General features: G+C 44.2%; 1 protein-coding gene across 2 annotated transcripts in view; it reads left to right on the forward strand.

Moving 5' to 3' along the window:
* The window catches only part of AKR1A1 (aldo-keto reductase family 1 member A1), a 31,042-nt gene extending 14,393 nt beyond the window's left edge, over window positions 1-16,649 (forward strand). For both annotated transcript variants that reach the window (XM_065409042.1, XM_065409043.1), the window contains exons 3-9: window positions 2,209-2,328; window positions 5,413-5,564; window positions 8,809-9,004; window positions 10,762-10,961; window positions 11,811-11,883; window positions 13,469-13,555; window positions 16,546-16,649. In XM_065409042.1, the coding sequence (XP_065265114.1) occupies window positions 2,209-2,328; window positions 5,413-5,564; window positions 8,809-9,004; window positions 10,762-10,961; window positions 11,811-11,883; window positions 13,469-13,555; window positions 16,546-16,611 (894 nt within the window). In that variant the 3' untranslated portion in view covers window positions 16,612-16,649. The remainder of the gene's footprint in view (window positions 1-2,208; window positions 2,329-5,412; window positions 5,565-8,808; window positions 9,005-10,761; window positions 10,962-11,810; window positions 11,884-13,468; window positions 13,556-16,545) is intronic.
* The last annotated feature ends 3,594 nt before the right edge of the window (window positions 16,650-20,243 follow it).

Consider the following 20,243-nt stretch of genomic DNA (forward strand, 5'->3'; position numbering starts at 1 on the left):
AAAATCAAGCCCTCTGTGTCCTCATTCTCCTGAACAATTACTGACACACATCTATCTTCCTGCTCTTTATCCTTCCATCTTAATAGACACCATTGCCCATGGGGACAGGGAACGGATTGGAGCTGTACTATGGAACATGTTTAAGTTCCTTCTCGGAGCAGATGCTTCTGCTCCATGGCTTTCTATAATCAATAAGTCATTATTGTTCTGTTCTCTTTGGGGGTGATTGGACTGCATAAAACATTAACATGTTGAGTGATTTCATAACCCAGGCACTGTTTGTAGTAACCATTTCAACAGAAAAGTATGTGTCATAGTGAAAGTAAAGCCTATAAATCTTGTCCGTGTTGAAGAAGGAAAAATTTTTTTTTTTGGTCATAGTGACTAAGGGAAATTTGCTCTTCAATGCAGATATTGTCTTAACACACCAAAAAAACCTCATCAAAATATCCTGCATGTAGCTTCCCCTTTCCTTTCAACAACTAAAAGAAATAAAACCTAGCAGGAGCCAATAGAGATCTACTCCATGCTTGATTTATCTTTTAAATCTATCTTGTAAACCAGAACGTTTTATTGTCTTTCCTCAATATTAATTATTCCACTGGCTTTGAAATGGAAAATGCAGGTGCTTTGATAAATTAGTTAAAAGATCATCTAGTTTCACTGTTTCTTCTTTAACTGTCTCTGTATCCTGTGGAAATTCTGTTTTTTCTCTTCGTACGAGAATACCACATGAGAATATTTTTGTTGTTTGTATGATGGTAGCACTGGGAGTATGTCTACACAGCAAGAGTGCTTCCCAGTGCGGGGAGCAACACACGGGCAAGTTCTGCTTCAACTAGGATGCTAAAAATAGCAGCGTGCCCTTGGCAGCACAGGTCAGTCACCCGAGTACTATCCTGCCCGACCCTCTGGGTATGTACTTGGGTGGCTAGTCCATTCCACCATGGCCACACTGCTCTTTTTAGCATGCCAGCTCAAGTGGCACTAGCCTGCGTCTGTTTACCTGCACTGGGAAGCACCCTCCCAGCTGCTGTGTAGACCTTTCAGGGAGCACTGAAAAGCTATCAGGACCCCATGTGCTAGACCCTATACAAATGCCTCGCAAGAGACCGTCCCTGCCATGAAAAGTTTACCATCTGCACAGACAAAGTAGCAAAATAACAATACAATGTGGGAAGAGATTAACTTCCTCTGTTTCCACGGGTGGAAGCATATCACAGCCACAAAAGCCTGTGCTAGCTCAGGATGCTAATTCTTTCCACACTGATAAAATAGACCCAGTGTTTAGGTCTGGATCATCCTAAAAGAGACTATATAACTACTGGCCAAATCGTCCCCCATGGGCAGCTAAGATAAAAGATGACTCTGTATAGGCCTTACCTTCTCTGCCCATGGACGGGCCATCATTATTTGTAGCAGTCTCTTGCTGCTTATAGAATAATGGGGTTTGCATTTTTATTTTTTCTTACCCAAAAGCAGCCTGAGAAGTCTGGAGAGTGCACTCTACTAGCTTGTCTCTAGGCTTACTACACTCCTAAGGCATGCCCTGCAGGGGTGTGAGTGCTTCAGTGCGGAGACTTGGTTAGTGGAGTGGCTTTCATTGCTGTGAAGTAGAGGAGAACGTAGGAAGTGAACAAAACCATAGGAGATCCTGGTACGTGCATTGGAGCAGATTACATCCCAATAAAGTAACCTTACATTTCAGAAATGCAGTGTGAGGAATTTAACAAAGCCCTGTACTCTAATAATCTTGGAAGCCCTGTAAGCTAATAATTTTGGAATTTAAAACCTAACTCGTTCTCCATGGATAGTGCTTACAGGCACTGGCTGTAAGGTGGCTGGGAATAAGCTCCTAGAGCTTCTTGGCACATAGGGAGAATATGGCAGCTGTGCCATTCCTTAAGAGTAACCTCCATCTTTGGCCAGCGAGCTCTACATGCCTGCATGGAGGATCAATGCTTTCCTAACAGTGCTTGCCTTGCATAGTCCTTGTACTCAGATGAACATAAGGGCTGCAGAAGGCTCCTTGAGTACTTCTCAACTTGTCCTGCTCTTGCCTCGAGGCACATCTAGTTCTTTAAAAAAAAAAAAAAAAAAAAAAAAAATGCTCATAATGGATCTACAATAGCTTTTTCTTCAAAATAAACCAGACCTTCCCTTCCCATTGGTTATGCTGATTTAATCTGTATTTGTTTGTGATTACAGGTGAAGGAGGCAGTGAAGTATGCTCTCGGTGCAGGTTATCGTCACGTTGACTGTGCTACAGTTTACAGCAATGAAGCAGAGATAGGTGAAGCCTTCCAGGAGAGCGTCGGGCCAGATAAGGTGAAAAAGGAACAGTGAATGTAAACTGGATTGTAAATTGCAGCTCTACCCTGAAAAGTGACTCTGTAAAAATGGCATTGCAAAGTTCTGCACATGAATGTATCCTAGTTATTTCTAGGTTAGATAGAATTTTCTCTCCCAGATCTATGCTGGTTTTTCAGGCCAGACTTTAGTAAAATCTTTTCTCACTACAACAGATGATTGCTCAGAATGCAAACCGGGAACCTGAAGAGTAAGAAGGAGCCTTTTTTGCTCTGCAGTTGCTTTTCAGGGACCCCCTTTAAGGTGTCCCAATTTGGGCACCCAAAAATAAACATGCCCAAAATCACTAGTTACTTTTGAAAATCTTGGTCATAGTTTTAAAAGTCACTTGAGCTCGTCAGCCTAGATGCAACACAACATGGGGGAATCTATGTGTGAGGCCTGGTCTACACTAAACAGATAGGTCAATCCAGCTACATCAGTCAGTCGTGTGAAAAATCCACACCACTGAGCAACATAGTGTAAGCTGACCCACCTAACCCCCTGCTGTAGACAGTGCTAGATCAAGTCGATCTAGCTACTGTCTCTCAGGGAGGTATATTACCTACGCCAATGGGAGAGCCCCTCCCATTTCAAGTGTAGACAAGCCCTGAGTCCAGGGGTGAAAGTAAGTTAAAGGACTTACTGGTATGCCGGAGTCCTGAGCAGGGGCGTGGCCTCAACCAGAAGAGATGGTCGGCTCCAGGCACCAACCGACCAAGCATGTGCTTGGGGCGGCACCTGGGGGCGGGGCGGCGCTCGGGTTTTTATTTATTTATTTATTTATTGGTTCGTCGGGGCAGCACTGGAAGCGGGGTTTTTTGTTTCCGCGGCGTGGCGCTCAGGGGGGCGGGGCTTTGGTCGGCGCAGCGATCGGGGGGGCAGGGCTTCGGGTGGCGCGGCGCTCGGAGGGGTGCAGGGGCTGGTGCGGCGTTCGGAGGGGGGGCGGGGGCTTGGCGCGGTGCGGCGCTCGGAGTGGGGGGCGGGGGGGGCGGCGCTGGGGGCGGGGGCTTGCGCGGCGTGGTGCTTGGGGGGGCGGGGATTTCGACGGCACGGCGCTGGGGGGGTTCGGCGGTGCAGCACTCGGGTGGGGGGGGTACGGTGGGGCGGCGCTCTTCTTTTTTGCCTGGGGCGGCAAAAAAGTTAGAGCCGGCCCTGCTTTTAAATCACCCCCGGAGCTACCAGCTGTAGAGGCGGCTGGAAGTCCCGGGGCCCAGGGGCGATTTAAAGGGCCCGGGGCTCTGGCTACCGCAGCGGAGCTCCGGGCCCTTTAAATCGCTGACGGAACCCTGTCGCCGCTACCCCGGGGCTCCGGCAGCCAGGCTCGGGCGGCGATTTAAAGGGCCTGGGGCTCCGGCGGTGGGGAGCCCCTGGCCCTTTAAATCGCCGTCCGAGCCCGGCTGCCGGAGTCCCGGGGTTGTGGTGGCAGGGCTCCCGTGGGGATTTAAAGGGCCAGGGGCTCCGGTCGCTGCGGGGAGCCCCGGGCCCTTTAAAGCGCCGCCTGAGCCCCTCTGCCGGAGCCCCGGGGCAGCGCGGCAAGGGCTGGGGCTCCCCGCAGCGTCAGGAGTCCCGGAACCTTTAAATCACTGCTGGAGCCCTGCCCCCGCTACCCAGGGCTCTGGCAGCAGGGCTCCCGAGGCGATTTAAAGGGCCCTGGGCTCCAGCTGCTGCGGGGAGCCCCGGGCCCTTTAAATCGCCAGCCTGGGGAAGACGGTCCGGTCCGGCACCATACCGGACTGGCTTACTTTCACCTCTGCCTGAGTCTTAAACTCAGCACCTCACTTCTGGAGCCAAAAGGAGCTGGGGAGGGCCTATAAAAAAAGTGTGCTCAGCCTGTATGGAGGAAGGAGCTCCTCCATGCTTTTTTGGGCAACCTCTCTGAAGCATTAATTTAAGTGTTTTCAGTCCACTTCAGCTGTCCTCTCCAACTTTTCTCCCCCAGCTTGCACCATCCCTCCTGGAGCAAGACAGGCAGGAATAACCAATACAGGGAAGGATAGGACCTTCTACAAGCCAGACTGCATCCAATACTTTTTAAAATGCCAGAGTGGTTTATAACGAGCACTTTAACAAAATATTTTTTTTTTTTTTAGATTTTTTCTCTGAACACCATAGGTCAAGCACAAAAATAACAGTGAAATTGATATGGAAAAAACAAACTAAGAAAATTATAGTTATTGCTCCTATGTATCCGTTTCCTATTCAGAGACTCTGCTGGAATCCTGGTTCCGTTGAAGTCAATGGCAAAACTTCCACTGACTTCAGTGAGGTCAGGATTTCACCCTTTGTATACAGTATGTAACATACACATTTTCTATTTATTTATAAACATCAAGCTGCTTAACCTTATAACTGTTTCATATGCTGGGCTTTAAGCAGCTGGGCAGAGTACTTGAAACACATTTCTTGCACTTGCCAAAAGTCCAAGTAGGAAGATTTATGGGGTTATTTTTATTTTTGTTGTTGTTTCCATGAGTAGCACTCTTGGTAAATAATATGTCATGAGCTCAGCAAGTTACAGAAGCTAGTTGGGTCTGTCTCATGGGCATGATTCATAAAACAGAAATATAAATAAATAACCATTTACATTTGCGTAAATGGAATAGTCTATCCGCTTTGGCCATGTGTAGTTCAGTAATGGCTAATCAGATCAATTTGCGTGTGGGAATAATTTTTGTTGAAATGAGTTTAGAGGACAGTGTTTAGATTAGTGATGGGAGAACTTAGAGAAATTTTTGTGGTTTTGCAAAACTTCCATTAAGTTTCAAAAAGTATCTGGAGATAGGAGGGGAGGCTGAGAGATATTTTAGAACTTTACTTTTCAATATAAAAACCCATTTCTCTTTCTATTCTGCATCCCATGCATTTCTAAAAAATCTCATTCATAGGTTCTAAATTACTCCCTTCTTTATTTTAATTACACTCTGGTGGTGGTTTGTCTTAGGAGTTGGCTTAGGAGTCACTGGCCATTCCTCTTCTGACTAGTGCCTTTGACTGTAGTCAGATACGCCTTTGATGTGAACCTGTGCCAATATGTTTTTTTCCCCCCTCTGTCTCTAAAAGCCTGTTAAGAGGGAGGAGCTATTTGTGACATCGAAACTATGGAATACCAAGCACCACCCAGAAGATGTGGAGCCAGCCTTAAAGAAATCTCTGAAAGATCTGAAACTGGATTACCTGGATCTGTATCTCATGCACTGGCCACATGCCTTCGAGTGAGTTCTGCATGGGAGGAGAGCAGGAAGTATAAAAGTAGTGCAGACCATCTGTTTATAAATGTTACTGTGCAGCTGTGAATTTCTTGCCACAGATATTGCCAGCAAGGTATTTCCTGACGGTGTTAGTACGGTGAGCTTGAAATGTCTAGTCTGGGCCCCCACTGCTGTCCCTCCAAACGTGTAGATGCATTTTGCCTAAGGACAGACAGACAAAGAATGTTTCTAGTTCATCCCAGTTCTTTGCATTTGAAATGAGTTTTAGCATTAGTAAAATCTGGAAACCGTCTACAAGGAAGATGGATATCTCCTCCTGATAATTGTTCTCATTAGTTTGCAATTATAAAGCTATAAATAATGGATTTAAACTTGAAATTAAGTCTTTTTTTGATTTTTAAACTGCACTAAATGTTTATTCATAGTGAGAGCAATTAGGGAGCAGAACCAGTTTTCAGAGAGACAGTGGAATCCTCATGATTACTAGATACGTACTCTCACAGTTCCCGAGATAACTGCACCTCTGATCCCTGCATTGCCTCTAGGAGGGCACTCCCACTTAGGTCTCCGGCCTCACCTTTTTCGGGATGACTTCTAGACAGGGGATTTGCAATTCCCTGTGATCACCTTAGCAGATCTGACTGCAGTTCAGCACCAGCAATCCTGTTCTTTCAGGGGCAGTGCCAGGGTTAACCAGTGATCAGCCAGCCTTCATAAAGCAAAGTATTATTTATTCAGAACAAAGCATTACAGAGAAAACATTTTAAAAACAGTAAATGCAGGTTTTGGTTTACCAGACAGATCTTCCACATGGAGATCATGATAGGAACAAAGTACTTCAAAGTCTTCCCACAGGGCCTGTCCCTTTTTGGTCACAGTGTCATGTCAGTTCTTGGATTGAGTGAGAGTGACACCCCCCCCCCCACCCCACCATTCCCCCCGCCCCCAATGTCAGGCTGGTAACTTTATACAGTCACAATTCTTTGTTAGCTGTCCTTAACCAGCTCAAACTAGTATATGAAATTTGCAGGGGGTGGTGAGGGCAGGCGACTTCTCCCCCGGGAGATAATTAATACAAATTCCTAGACTCTGTTCCTAGACAGAGTCTAGGAATTTGTATTAATTATCTCCCAGTGATTGTAGTTATTGCAGAAAGTAACAGAGGGTCCTGTGGCACCTTTAAGACTAACAGAAGTATTGGGAGCATAAGCTTTCGTGGGTAAGAACCTCACTTCTTCAGATGCAAGAAGTGAGGTTCTTACCCACGAAAGCTTATGCTCCCAATACTTCTGTTAGTCTTAAAGGTGCCACAGGACCCTCTGTTACTTTTTACAGATTCAGACTAACACGGCTACCCCTCTGATAGTTATTGCAGGAAATTCCTGTAACTCCCCTATGGAGCTAAACAAATTCTTGGCCCATACAGATTACATATAATATTTATAAAGTTGGTCTAGTAGCCTTTGAATATTCCATGTGTCCATAATATCTGTCACACCTCCCAAATCACAGCACTAGGTGGCCTTGGGATCTGAGTGAGTTACACCTAGTTAAGACACTTCTAGCTAACAGGATTAATGAAACACATCCCTGCTGGTGTAAACTGGTGTAGTTACATTGACTTAAATGGAGTTATGTCAGTTTACAGCAGCTGAGAATCTGACCTGTTATGAAGGTAAGATCTGTTAGTGTGGAATAGTCTCCCAGGGGAATGGTGAAGTCCCATCAGGCTTAAGCTTGGGCTTGAGTCATTTAATACTGGACTGGGTAAAACACTTAAGTATACACTGTAGGGGCCAATCCTATAGCTGTAGAAGGATGGACTAAATGTGACCTGCTATTACTTAAGTGTGAGCCTCTGTCAGATCAATTACACAGGAGATCCTCTCAACAGGCCAGCTCTCTATCAGATTCAGAGGAACTCAAATTCTTGGCTCCTGGGAGCTCTCAAAGAGGCATTTCCATTTTTTAGATGTGACCCGAACTGGACAACGAGTACCACATTGTGAGTGATACAAGAAAAGACTGTTCAGCACTAAGTATATCCCTTTAGGTAACTTAGTGAGGCAATGCATTAAAGGTTCTAGTCTCTGAATGATCAGATGTAAAACAAAACCTGCTGTATGGGGAAATTGAGCTGAAGGGTTGTACTTAAATGGGAACTGATACTTTCAGTTAGAACCACAGTGTCCATGGGTCTTGAGGACGAATCCTCTCACCCCAATACACAAAAAGCTAGAAGTGAAACCATGTTTCCGGAGCATTTCTGTTGACATGTGATGCTGTTTTTCCCCCTACAGCATCTCATAAGACTGTATTCTAAATTATATTTGGTGCTCAGTCTACCCACTAACTGAGCAAGAACCCTCCCACTCAGTCTGATGCCCCTGATCCCTCACTCCCAACCCCTGCCATTTTCGCAATCCCAACATTTTCCTTTCAACTGGGGGAGTATAGGAAATGTGTGTCTCCAAAGACTGAGGCAGCAGTGCAGCTGGTCAGAGATGCTCCTTAAATAGCTTGGTCAGGCCCCTTGCGTTCCGCAGAATCCAGTTGTATACCTCCCACAATGCACTGTTGTGCCACCAGGCCAGCCGGATTCGGTGTGTGTTATATGTGTTGCTATGGCTAATTGGAAACACTCCTAACCCAGGAGCAGGAAGGTGTGATTTATTTATTTTTAAGACATATTCCCACTGGGAGCTGAGCTCATATCCACTGCTGACATTTCAGTACAGTGCCAGGGAAAGGGAATATTGGACTATTCCAAGCACCCTCTTCTGGATGAATGTAAAACCAAAGTCCCTTCGGTAGCAGGTTGGCTCCAGATGGAAGTTTAAAATTCCTGTAGGAATCTTCAAAAACTATGAAGGGATTACCTTTGTCCTGGCAAACGTTCTCTTTTTCAATCCAATATTTTCTAAGGTCAGAGTCTGTGGATGAACTGTTGCTTGAGTGTATAATGACGGCCATGTTCTCATATAGTCACTGTATTATAGGTAGATAGCTTTGAGTACTCTACAGTAAGTTACCTTGACTAAGAAAGACACCGTATACCAACCAGTTTTCCATATGGTAAATAAGCATATTGGAATCTAAAGGAGATGTAGGCTTATCTCACACAGTGCCTTGTAAAGCATGTATTGGACTTTTACAAGTATTTTAAAGAATATTTCTTTTACTGGACATTTACTGTAATAAAAATCTCCGTGTACTGTGTTTATACTGTGTTTTTGCAATGTTGTAGACGAGGAGATACTCTTTTCCCAAAGAACCCTGATGGCATGATGCGTTTTGACTACACTGACTACAAGGAAACTTGGAAGGCTATGGAGAAGCTGGTGGAGAAAGATCTGGTGAAGGCCATTGGACTGTCCAACTTCAACAGCCATCAGATTGATGACATCCTCAGCATGGCTGCTATCAAACCAGCTGTACTACAGGTGAGACAAGTGCAGGCAAGTGGGAACGGACCTCTGTGTGAAAGGGCAAAGTCTGTGCAGGAAAGGTACATTAGTGTCTACTCTTCTTTATGCAGATCCTATCCATATGAGGAGTGAGCTCATATGACCACTATTTGTTGAGCACAAATAATGTGCATGGTGATGTATGACCATAGGAGCAGAGTTAGCCCTGCACTGGAGCAGGCACCAGCACAGGGACAGGCATGGGCTCCCACCCTATGTATGTGTTTGTGTGAATGGGTTTCACCCTGCGTGCAGACTAGTGCAGCTCTGAGGGCTGACCTCACTTGTGTAGTCCCTATGAAGCTTTGCAGGAGTGCGGAATACTTGGAGTGCAAGAATGCCGTGGCCATGCCCCGTCTGCCCCTTACCTTCCTCAGAACGACCCCTGTAACCAACACTCCTGTAGAGATGGCACAGATCAGTGCCAGACACAGGAATCCCTTGTGCTGGGTTTATGCCTGTCCTGCAACCCTTTATGCCAGCCTTGCCAAATAAAGTTAATAGAAGAAAAGTTTGCCTTCAAGGATTTCTTGGTCTAATTTGTACTGCTTCAGCTGAAGCGCTTCCATTAATCACAGCTGAAGTGGTAAGGACCATGGAGAAAGGCCCTTCCTCAGGTAGGAAAGTTCCGGAACATTTAGGTCTTTTTAGGCCAGAACGAACACCTTTAAACTCAGCCTGGAAGCCAATAAGCAGCCAGGGTAGAACATGAACACTGGTGTCAAGTATTCATGATGAGAAACTCCACTAAGCATGCAGGCTGTTGCATTCCGCACCAGCATTACTCTGAGTGGGGTTATGGTGAGAGCGCATTGCAGTAGCTTAATCTTGCAGTGACAAAGGCACGGATTGTAGCAGCAAGAGCCTCATCTGGGGAGAGGGGGGGAAAGTCACAGCGTCCTAGAGAGACCTAGATTTCAAACCAGCCATCATGGCCATTGCGGTTATGTTCATTTAACAGCAGCTGGGGAATCAGCAATTTTCTGATTGTGATCACTCTGTAACAAATAGCCATCACCTTCACAATTCAAGGGATAGATACAATCCTGCAGGTGCCATCTAAGAGATGGGAATGAAGCCATGGAATGGCAATCTTACCTACTCCTGGTAGGGGGTGTGGGCAAGTCAACATTGCCTCAGAATCAATGCTACTAAAGGCAGCTGATCTTAAAAAATGGGAAAATTATTCTAAAAATCTGTTTACAACACTGACCCAACATGGATTAAGCTGACCAGCTGCATTCCGTTATACTGAGTGCTGTGTAAACAGGCTTGCTCAATACATGCATTTTAGGGCATGATGGGAGTTCTTAGTGGATCGAGTAGTTTCTCAGGCTAAGGCAAGAAGTTTGCCATTCAGCTAAAAAAGTATTTCCAATTGGTCAAATCCTCTGTTACATGTTGTACCAGGATACAGGTTGTGGGGACGCTGAGTCTGTCTGAATTCAAGTTCACATCTTGCACAGAGAATTCTAGTATCTTCATACAAGGTAGGTGAGGGTAACTTGTAGAAATCCCCGCCCGCAGCTACCTCCCCTTAGTTAGCTATGCAGCCTAATTCCTTTGCCAAGGTGACTTCTCATTCCTGCTAGTAGTAAACTATTATATCATGGGAATCCCAACAACCGAAACAGACTTCAGTCCTCTTTTTGTTCTGTTGTTGTGCACGTAGACTCCTGTTTTGTTGTTGGCTCTTTTTATTGAGGTTTGCTCACTGTGTGTTGCTCTAACAGGTGGAGTGTCATCCCTACCTTGCTCAGAATGAGCTAATAGCTCATTGTAATAAGCGAGGGCTGGTAGTAACGGCATACAGTCCCCTTGGCTCTCCTGATCGAATGTGGAAGCACCCCGATGAACCAGTACTTCTAGAAGAATCTGGGATAAAAAAACTGGCAGAAAAATATGGCAAATCACCTGCTCAAATCCTCCTCAGGTACTGAACAGTCTGAGAAAGGGTGGTGTTCAGCACTGGCCCTATTGACGCAAGTGGCACACAGTTAAAGGGGTTCGGACTGAGACAGTATTTTTATTGTCAATAGAATATTATAGCCATGAAGAGCCCTAAAACATAATTTCCTACTAGTTCATCTCTCTTCCACTTGGAAAGCCATTATTTTCTCCTCTATTTCTGCTGCAGCACAAGCCAGCCTAGGGGTTTGATTCTATACAGTGCTGAGGACTTTGTAAGAGTCAATGGGAGGCAAGGGGCCTCAGCAACATCTAGGACAGAAGTGGGCAAACTATGGCCCGTGGAACGCTCCTGCCCGGCCCCTGAGCTCCTTTGTCATACCCATCTTCAGTCACAACAGCACAAATGTGGAGTTGGAGTTGGTTAGTCAGCTAGTAGAAGGTGGATGAGAGGAAGAATGATATTCTGCTCAAGGGACTAGAGAGAACAGGAGTCTCTTCCTGGTTTACCTTATGCAAGTTAGTGGGGCCAAAATTTTCTAAAGGGTTTTGCAGTCCAGCTTGAGACATCTTGAGCTTGTTTTTTCAAAACTGATCAGCTGCAGCCCTCAATGAAGTAGTCTGGTGACCATTCTGTCCTGCTCAAGATTGGTGTTGGCCGGTTCTAAGGTAAACCCATGTCCAGCTCACCTCACAGCCATCAAGTGCCCAGAAAGGGGTTCAAGGTGCAGGGAGTAAATATATGTAAAATGCATACACCACCAAGTGAAAGAGGGAACTGTTTGCTTGGAACAGATGTTTCTGTTCCCCCCCCCCCCCCCCCTTGGGTTGCATGTGTAGAAGTTGAGGTTTTTCTTCCTTCCCTGTGTAATAGGTGGCAAGTGCAGCGTAAAGTGGTTACCATTCCCAAGAGCGTCACTCCGGCCCGCATTCTGCAAAATCTCCAGGTAAGAGCTCTTCCCCCAAAAGGAGCACTTTTATTAGCAATGTAAATACTTAAGAAATGTCTTTCCTTAGGGGGGAAAAAATATGTTAGTAACTGCACAACACAAAAAACAAGGTGCTCATCCCAAGACTCATTACCAACTCTCCAGTGACATACAGGTGTGTTCACGCAGACGGGCGGAAAGAATTTTTGGAAAAGAAACTCATTTAAGTTTCGAGTGACAGAAGGGTTCGATCACCCACTCCTTGTCTTTAAATGAAAATCCCTTGTCTTTCTTAACTTAGCACTGGAGTTTGCCCTTATCTTAGATAAGTAAACAGTAATTTGTCTTAAAATGGTATTGGCAAAACAGTTTTTGGAAAGAACTGCCACTCTTTTTTATTATTCCCATTCAATGACTGGGGTGTCTGCAGTCAGCTGCTGTTCTAATTATACTCGTTAGCAGGAATAGGATTAGTGACAGTAGAATTTTAAAGAAACTCCTGCCTGAGCTACAGTTGAGCCAATTCACTTCACTTTAGAAGTCACTGGAAACCAGAGTTTTAAAGTTACTTTGAGGTAAGTCTGTCTGAGATCTTTACTCAGCCCTTACTCAGGCAAAATTTCTTGGGAGTTTGACTGGATAAGATTAAAAGCTTGGGCGTAATTCTGCAACTCTTAATACAAGTAAGCCAAATTCTGCCATCCGTTATAGTGGTATGAATCTTGAGTAATACCATTGAGTTTAACGTCATGACGCTGATGTAGACACAGAGTAACCGAGAACAGAATTTGGCCCATTGATTAGCGCTTATTCACAAGAACAGTCCCACTGATTTCTATGGGACTGTGCCTGTGACAGAGGGCTATTCAGTGTGAGCAAGAGCTGTAGTATCAGGCCCTGAGTAAAGACCTCCAGATTTAGCCAGCCCTGTATCTCATTTTTTGTCAAATTGCTTCAACCCCTGTTAATGAACAAATGTAAAAAAGACAGGACCAATCCTGACTCGGTTCTTAGTCTGAGTTTTGCTTGAGTACAAACTAAGTAGAAACTTCAGGATTTGGCCTGTTTAGAGAGATTTTCCCTTAATCTCTAATTTTCAGTGCTTCCCAGTGGAAAATGAAATCTGCATCAGGAGGCTGTCAAGACTACAGCTTCCAGTATGATAGTTAATTCTTTTGTAATACTGTTTCAAACACCGTGTTTAATCATTTACCCTTTTTTAATTTAAATACAGTTATTAGAATTTCTAATATTACACTGAGTTTTTCCTTTAAAGTCCAGACAAAAGCATTCTGTAGTTACATTTTAAATTATTCCGAGAGAGAGAGAGAGAGGGGGGGGGGGGTTCTGTTTCAGGGCCCCAGGTCGATGCTTCTAGATGTTACTATTTCATTCTGTGTGTTGGTATACTGAGGCATGCAGGTGCAAGCCTCCCTTATCTTCAAGCCACCCCCCTCGTTTGTCGGATCTCTGAAGGAGCTCAGGTCAGAGGGAGGTGGGCTGTAATTGCTACAAAGGGAACAAGACAGGGTGGCAAGGTTCGGGGGCTATGGAGACTGGCAACCACAGTCCAAGAATAAAGGTTTAATTTGTTTTGTTTTAGGTGTTTGACTTTAATCTCACAGGAGAAGAGATGGATCACATTGGAAGCCTGAATAAAAACTGGCGATACATTGTGCCAATGGTTACAGTAAGTTTCTCTGGCTGGGTCCGGGGGAGAAAGTGTGCGTGCGTGTGTGTGTGTGTGTGTGTGTTTTTTGTCTCTGTGCTCTTCCTTTCATCATCCCCTGCCAGAGCTATCAGTGGACAAAACATTGCATCTTATTAGGGTAATGAAGCTGGAGATAAACATTTCATAAAAGCTTGGTGAGGGAATTGTAGATGAGGCACGTGAGGGTACTGGACGGCTAGGTTAGTGGCTGTGTTGATATATTAAAGCACCTTTAGCTTGTCTCAGTGTGCTCGGAGCCCAGGCACAGCCAGCCGGCTTGAAAAGTGTGGAAGGGCCAAAAGGAAGAGGATGCTGCTCTCTACAACTAATGCCCAGAGAGGGATTATTGAAGAAATGCTCCCTGCTTCCCGGCCCTCCCTTCTTCTCACCGTTCCCTCCTTTTCCCCTGTTGCTGACACCAGGGATTCTCCTTTGCTCTCCATCTCTAACCCTTTTACTGCCCCTTCGACTGGATTGCCTCCTGTCTTCTGACCTTCTCTCATTCCTCTGAGCCTCTCTTCGCCTCTCAAAATACAAGGACTTACCTACCAGCTTGCCTGGACAGATTGCTGTTTGTAGGTGCAGATGCAGGGTTTGCAGGCACACCTGTTGCTGACCGAGGTCCTTTCTAGTTTTGATATTCATGCTGCTAACAGAACTGTTGACTAATCAATCACAAAATATGCTAAGAATATGTACCTGGTAGCTGGAATAATTCAGGTGCCTTTGTTGTATGGAAGACACTATCAGCATCATGGTGATTCACTCAGCAGATAATGAGACAAAAGAGGGTAGTTCAAAGTGCTAGCTCATCCAGCTAGGACGAGGCTAAATGCTGTGCAGCTGGGCTTCAAAGATGCAAAATGAAACAGGAAAAAATGAGATGGGAAGTATTTTAAATAGGAATCTATTGCCACGTCTGAGTGGGACCCTCTGTCCACCCTTTTTTATGGTTTTAAGAAGTGTTTCATGATCTCCAAATACCATTTATTTAAAAATAAACTACCTTTGAAAAGCTCATGTATCTAACCTATACTATCTAGGTGTTTTAGCATGGCATCTGAGTACTTAAAAGTCACACTCGATAGGACGTGCGTTTTTCTTGCTTCACCACATTAGCATGAAACCACAGCGACTAATAGGATATACGGAGTAAGGACAAGATTACAAAAAAAATCTAAAGTTCGACTCTTAAATCCATATGTAGGTGGCTAAATAAGTGGTCTGATTTCCCCCCCCCCAAAAAAAAGGTTGTATCAGCACCTGTTGCGGGGGGACGGAGGGTGTGTGTAGTCATAACTGGATACCAGTGTCAAGTCAATACTTCCCTAAAAAAATCAATGACAAAAGTACACATTTAGGCAGAGCTGTAGATGACCACAAAGCAGGAAGGCATGATTGACAGCTCTCTAGTGTGCATGGTGATCTATTTTATTGAATGAGTAGCTATTGTTGGTTTGGTGCATATTTGATTTTTATTTCAAGGTTTCTGTGGAAAGGGCATTTGGTAACTACCACTCTTTAACCCCCCTCTAAATACCAATACAAGGCAGATGCTCCCCTGCAAAAACCCCTTGAGAGCCAGAAACTGGGTAGCGAATATTTCCACCAGTTGTTTTTTGTTCAGCCAGATAGTTGTACAGTACAAAGAAATAGAATGGAACGGAACCCGGCTCATAAGGCGAGATGTGCAATGCTAACAAGCATACTTACCTGCAAGAAGTGCTGTCTTACACAGAGCAGCTTTGAGAAATGGGGGAGCACGGAGGAAAGGAAAGAGATGAGTGGAGAATGTGAATTTCTGGAAGGTGTGGAAGAGTTGTTGACTTTCATGTCTAAGGAGGATCACTTTTGAGATAGGAGGAAAAAAAAAAAAGAAAGCACAAAGATCCCAAGATTGCTTTGTCCATGGAGAGTTTGGAGGATCTGACTCAGCAGTTGGTCAAACTTTTATGTATTTATAATACACTTTTCTATCTGAAGATTAATCACGTGTAAAATTCTTAACGTGTTTCCATGCGCTGATTAGTCCTCTGCTTTTTAATCACTGTTTCCGGTGCCCCCTAGTGGCCTGGGTGAAGAACAAAATGTACCACACACTGTAAATAATTCATTGGGGATCCAAGCTGTTGGTTTCAAAAGAGTAGGTGGAAAATTGACTAGTAGATATGTTTAAAAATCCCGGAGATGTTTTTTTCATGCAGCAGTCCTAATCTGTCTCTCTCTAACATCAGCAGCGTATGGCTGGTAGTCAGCTTCACAGAAGGAAGCGTTAGCTGACTGGCAGGGGCTTGGCACCTTGAAAAGTGCATCTCCTCCATATGGAAGCTTTTTGGTGCCATGCTTAAATGCCACCCCCTCAAAAGTCTATATTCAATTAGAGGACATGGGTGAAATCCTGCTCCCAATGAAGCCAAATGGGAGTTTTGCCAAGACTTCAGTGGAACCAGGATTTCCAACTATATGTTTAGTGTCTAGGAGTCAGAACTACCATTATCATTAACCAACCCTGCCACTGCCTCATCGTGTGACTTTGAGCAAGTTACTTAACTTCTCTGCCTCAATATATTCATCTGTCAAACTGGCATAACCACACTTTTCTCTATGGTATCTCACAGGAGTGTTGAGAGTTAGACCAATGATTAATAATTTAAGTGCTTTGCAAAGTACACACATTATAGCAATTATTAGATAAATGTTGCAAATAAGGAGCCCTAATTGTTCTTAATCCAATTCCTCAAGCCCTAGCCACTGAAAGTTATATTTGTTGCAGGCTACAGAGAATTCTCTTGGAAAAAGATTTTCTAGTAATACTATGCCTTGGGGAGAAGGGGGATCAGTGATTGTAAAGATATCCTTGCTAAGGACTGGGATGTAAGGGAAACTAGATTCTGCATGGTTCCGTTTTTAATTTCAAGCAAGAACTGGATTTTCATCTTTCTGACTCAGATTGTCTTTTTATTTCACAGGTGAATGGAAAACTAGTAGCAAGAGATGCTGGACACCCCCTTTATCCTTTCAATGTCCCCTATTAACTACAGTAAATTGGGTGTTAGAATAGGACTCCGTGCACTCGTTCCCAAAGTAAAAAGAACAGGAGTACTTGTGGCACCTTAGAGACTCAAATAAATTTGTTAGTCTCTAAGGGGCCACAAGTTCTCCTGTTCTTTTTTGCGGATACAAACTAACACGGCTGCTACTCTGAAACCTGTTCCTAACGTAGTTGTTGCCATTGTTTATCAAAAATCTTTCCAAATAAAATCTGATCTAAATATTAGGTTTCTGTGGGTTTTCTTGTAGCATAGTATATTATGTATAATGCATCCTCTTCCTCCAGATGATGTAATACCTACATCAGCGCTCATGAGGATGCTTATAATACACCGCATGCTCGCTGCTATGAGGAAATGTATGATGTCCATGGGGGCAGGCGAGGGAATCTATATCATGAAAGATGTACGGACTCTGAAAATATAAAACTAGGATAATACACTAGTTTTGAATTGGGATATGTGCATAAAATAATTCTGAAGTCTTTCACAAGTGTGTGGATTAAAACTGAAATAACAGGGGGTTTAGTTCATATAATTCTCTTATTTCTTTGAAGCTATACAGGGGTCTGTAAGATTACTCTTCCTTCCCTAGCTTTATTTGCCTGTTATGGAAAAATAAATGCAGAGCATGGCTCTAGTTCATCCCCGTTCCTACTTGACGCTCAGTTTCAAATCTAACAAAAGTTCTGGTTGTCCTGTCCTGAAAGATTCCCACCTTGGCAGCGTATGAAGGAACTTTTCTGGAAGCTTTGCCTATCTTTTCACCTAATCCAGACACAGCAGCAGCTATCCAATTCAGATTTTGGGAGGATACTGGATTAGTTCCTAATGATACCACAGGGGCAGCTAGGGCCTGTTACAAGATCCCTTCCAACTTCTTTACTGAGTAGCCAGCATGGTCTAATCTAGAAGCTGCTGGACTGGGAGTTAGAAGAGTTAGGTTCTATTCCTGGCTCTGCTATTGTCCTCTAGCACGACCTTGGGTAAGTCGCTTCCTCTCTAGACCTTGTTTTTTGTTCCTCCTCCCCCCCTTTCCCACCCTTTGTCTGCCTTGCCTGTTAGCTCTTCAGGGTAGGAACTGTCTATCTTACATGCTTGTACAATGCTTAGCATGATGGGACCTGAAACAAATCCCCCCCCCCCCCCCCCAAGCACCCACTCCTGCCTAAACATAGTATGGTCACCACTCTATCTAGTTTGATTTCTTCCCCTCTGGTCCACCAGTGCTGATACTGAGCCTTAGGTCCTGTTTAATGCTTTTTCTTCAGGTCCCCTTATTATTCACAATAAACCAAGGAGGCTCTGCTGCCTCCTTTAGGCTTTACATGGTATATAGCACATAATTCCTCTTCAGGCCAGGGTTCACAATATCGATAGTTATTCAGTTCTGCTCCACTCCTGAGAGATGAGATACAGGCTTCACAGTGTCTCTAACAAATAATTCCCCTTCCCATCAGGGATCAGGTTTCTGTTATTCTCCCTTCTGTCATTCAGTCCAGGGACCCCTGCAAGAATTCACAGGCCTCCTTTAATCCCTGTGCTAGCACTACTGAATGCTTCTGCTCAAGCCTCCCTAGTCCCCGGAAGGGCCTGCAGAACTTTCCACCCTTGTAGCTTCGCCCTGAAACTGAACAGGGCTCTTCCTTTTTAAGACTGTCCCTGGAAGTCTACTTCCTTCTTCAGATGTTTCATTTTGGGCTGATTATCCTATTTCTCCCTTCCTAGCTCCCAAGCCTGATTTGTCTCCTCCCTCCAGCTGCTATCCTACTAACCAGGCCAAGCTATCCCTCATTCAGTCATAGAACTGAGAACTACTTCCTTAAAAGGGCTCAGTCGCTATAGACAGGACTAACAATACATTATTTAGTTTTTGTTCCTTATTATTTGTATGGAGCAGCATGGTCTTACGAAGTAAGCATGGGACTTGCATGCAGTAATCCTTTACTCTCTAATACCATCTGACACTGATTCATTCTATAGCCACGGTGCAGTCATTTAACTTCCCTATTTAGTTTCGCCACCTGCAAAATGGAGTTAATTTACAATGCTGGAGACAGGGCATTATAAAGGGACATGTTGGCCTGGATTGTCAAACTTAAAACAAAGGGCTGCCTTAAATTTTTGAGCTTGCCACTTGGACACTGTCATTAGCTGTAAGGAAAAAAATAATTTAACTGCTAGTAGGTAAAAAGTAATTAATTTCTTTTTCCATAGTACTAGACAAAGAAAATGAGAAGTGAAAGTGTGATTCTGTGTATAAAAATGGTAAAAAGATAACGCTGGGTTTAACAAATTTTGGCGTCACACAAATTCATAGATTTTTAGGCCAGAAGGGACCATTATGATCATGTAGTCTGACCTTCTGCATAAGAGAGGCCATTAAAGTTTCATCCAATGATTCCTGCATTGAGCCTAACAGTTTGTGGTTGAACTGGAACGTATCTCTTAGAAAGACATCCAATCTTCATTTGAACTGTAAAGGATGGAGAGTTTTCACTATTCCTTGGTAACATATTCCACAGTACATAAATTATAGTGCTTTCCTGCATTAATGTAATTGCTAAGAAACCAGACATTGTCTTTAGCAAACAATTGTACAAGTTGAAGATGAAGCCATACTATTCCTGTTCTGTGTCGTCTTGACTTCAAGAACCTCTGTTTTAATTACTGTTCTAGGTTAATCAAACATGGATAACTATTACAATGTGTTCTCATTGTTGATTGGTAAAGTACTAGTTTCTTTTATCGATTCTTCTCTTTGCAGATATTATAGTTGAAAGTACTATGTATACTATTCTTTAAACACTAACATCTTTCCAAGGAAAATTATTTAATCTACATGTATTCTTTCCCCTTTTTTGGTAATTGTATGCTCATAAAGAATTTGTTCAGTGTTTATGGCTTGACCTAGATGTAGAAAATTGCAAATACCAGAAACCTAATTAAAGCATTTTAAAAAAGCTATTATTACCCCAACCAGTACCAGGTACTTTAGTGGAAAATGCAAGGAACACCATATTAGATAACTAAGGAATAAGCAGCCTGTAGCCAAATTTCTTCCTAACCCACAGTTTATACCCCAAAGCAGGAAGGCTTGTATTGATTGGGGACACACCCTTCCTTCATAGATATTTATCAAACAGCCTATCTGCCCCCTCTCAGAACCCCACCCCATCAAACTCCCTGTCCCCTGACTGCCCCAACCCCTATCCACACCCCCACCCCGACAGGCCCCCTGGGACTCCCACGCTTATCCAACCCCTCCACTGCCACGGTGCCCGGCAGGAGCGGCAGGCCAGAGCGCTGACAGCATGGTGAGCTTAGGCTGCATGGGAGGGGCCGGGGTTAGCCTCCCTGGCCCGGAGCTCAAGGGCTGGGCGGGACGGTCCCGTGGGCCAGATGTGGCCTGCGGGCTGTAGTTTGCCCACCTCTGATTTATATGATGGGATTATTTTAATGTTCACCTCTATTCTTTATGCGTTTTAGAACATTGTTTACTTTTTATGACTGCTATTGCCTGTTGAGCAAAATATTAGTGGTCTGGGGTAGCAGGAGGGCTCCAGCTTGGGAAAGGTGGTGGCGAACACTTTGTCTAAAGGGCAGCCCCCACAGTC

Source organism: Emys orbicularis, chromosome 8 (genome assembly GCF_028017835.1).
Source record: "Emys orbicularis isolate rEmyOrb1 chromosome 8, rEmyOrb1.hap1, whole genome shotgun sequence".
NCBI classification, from domain to species: Eukaryota; Metazoa; Chordata; order Testudines; family Emydidae; genus Emys; species Emys orbicularis.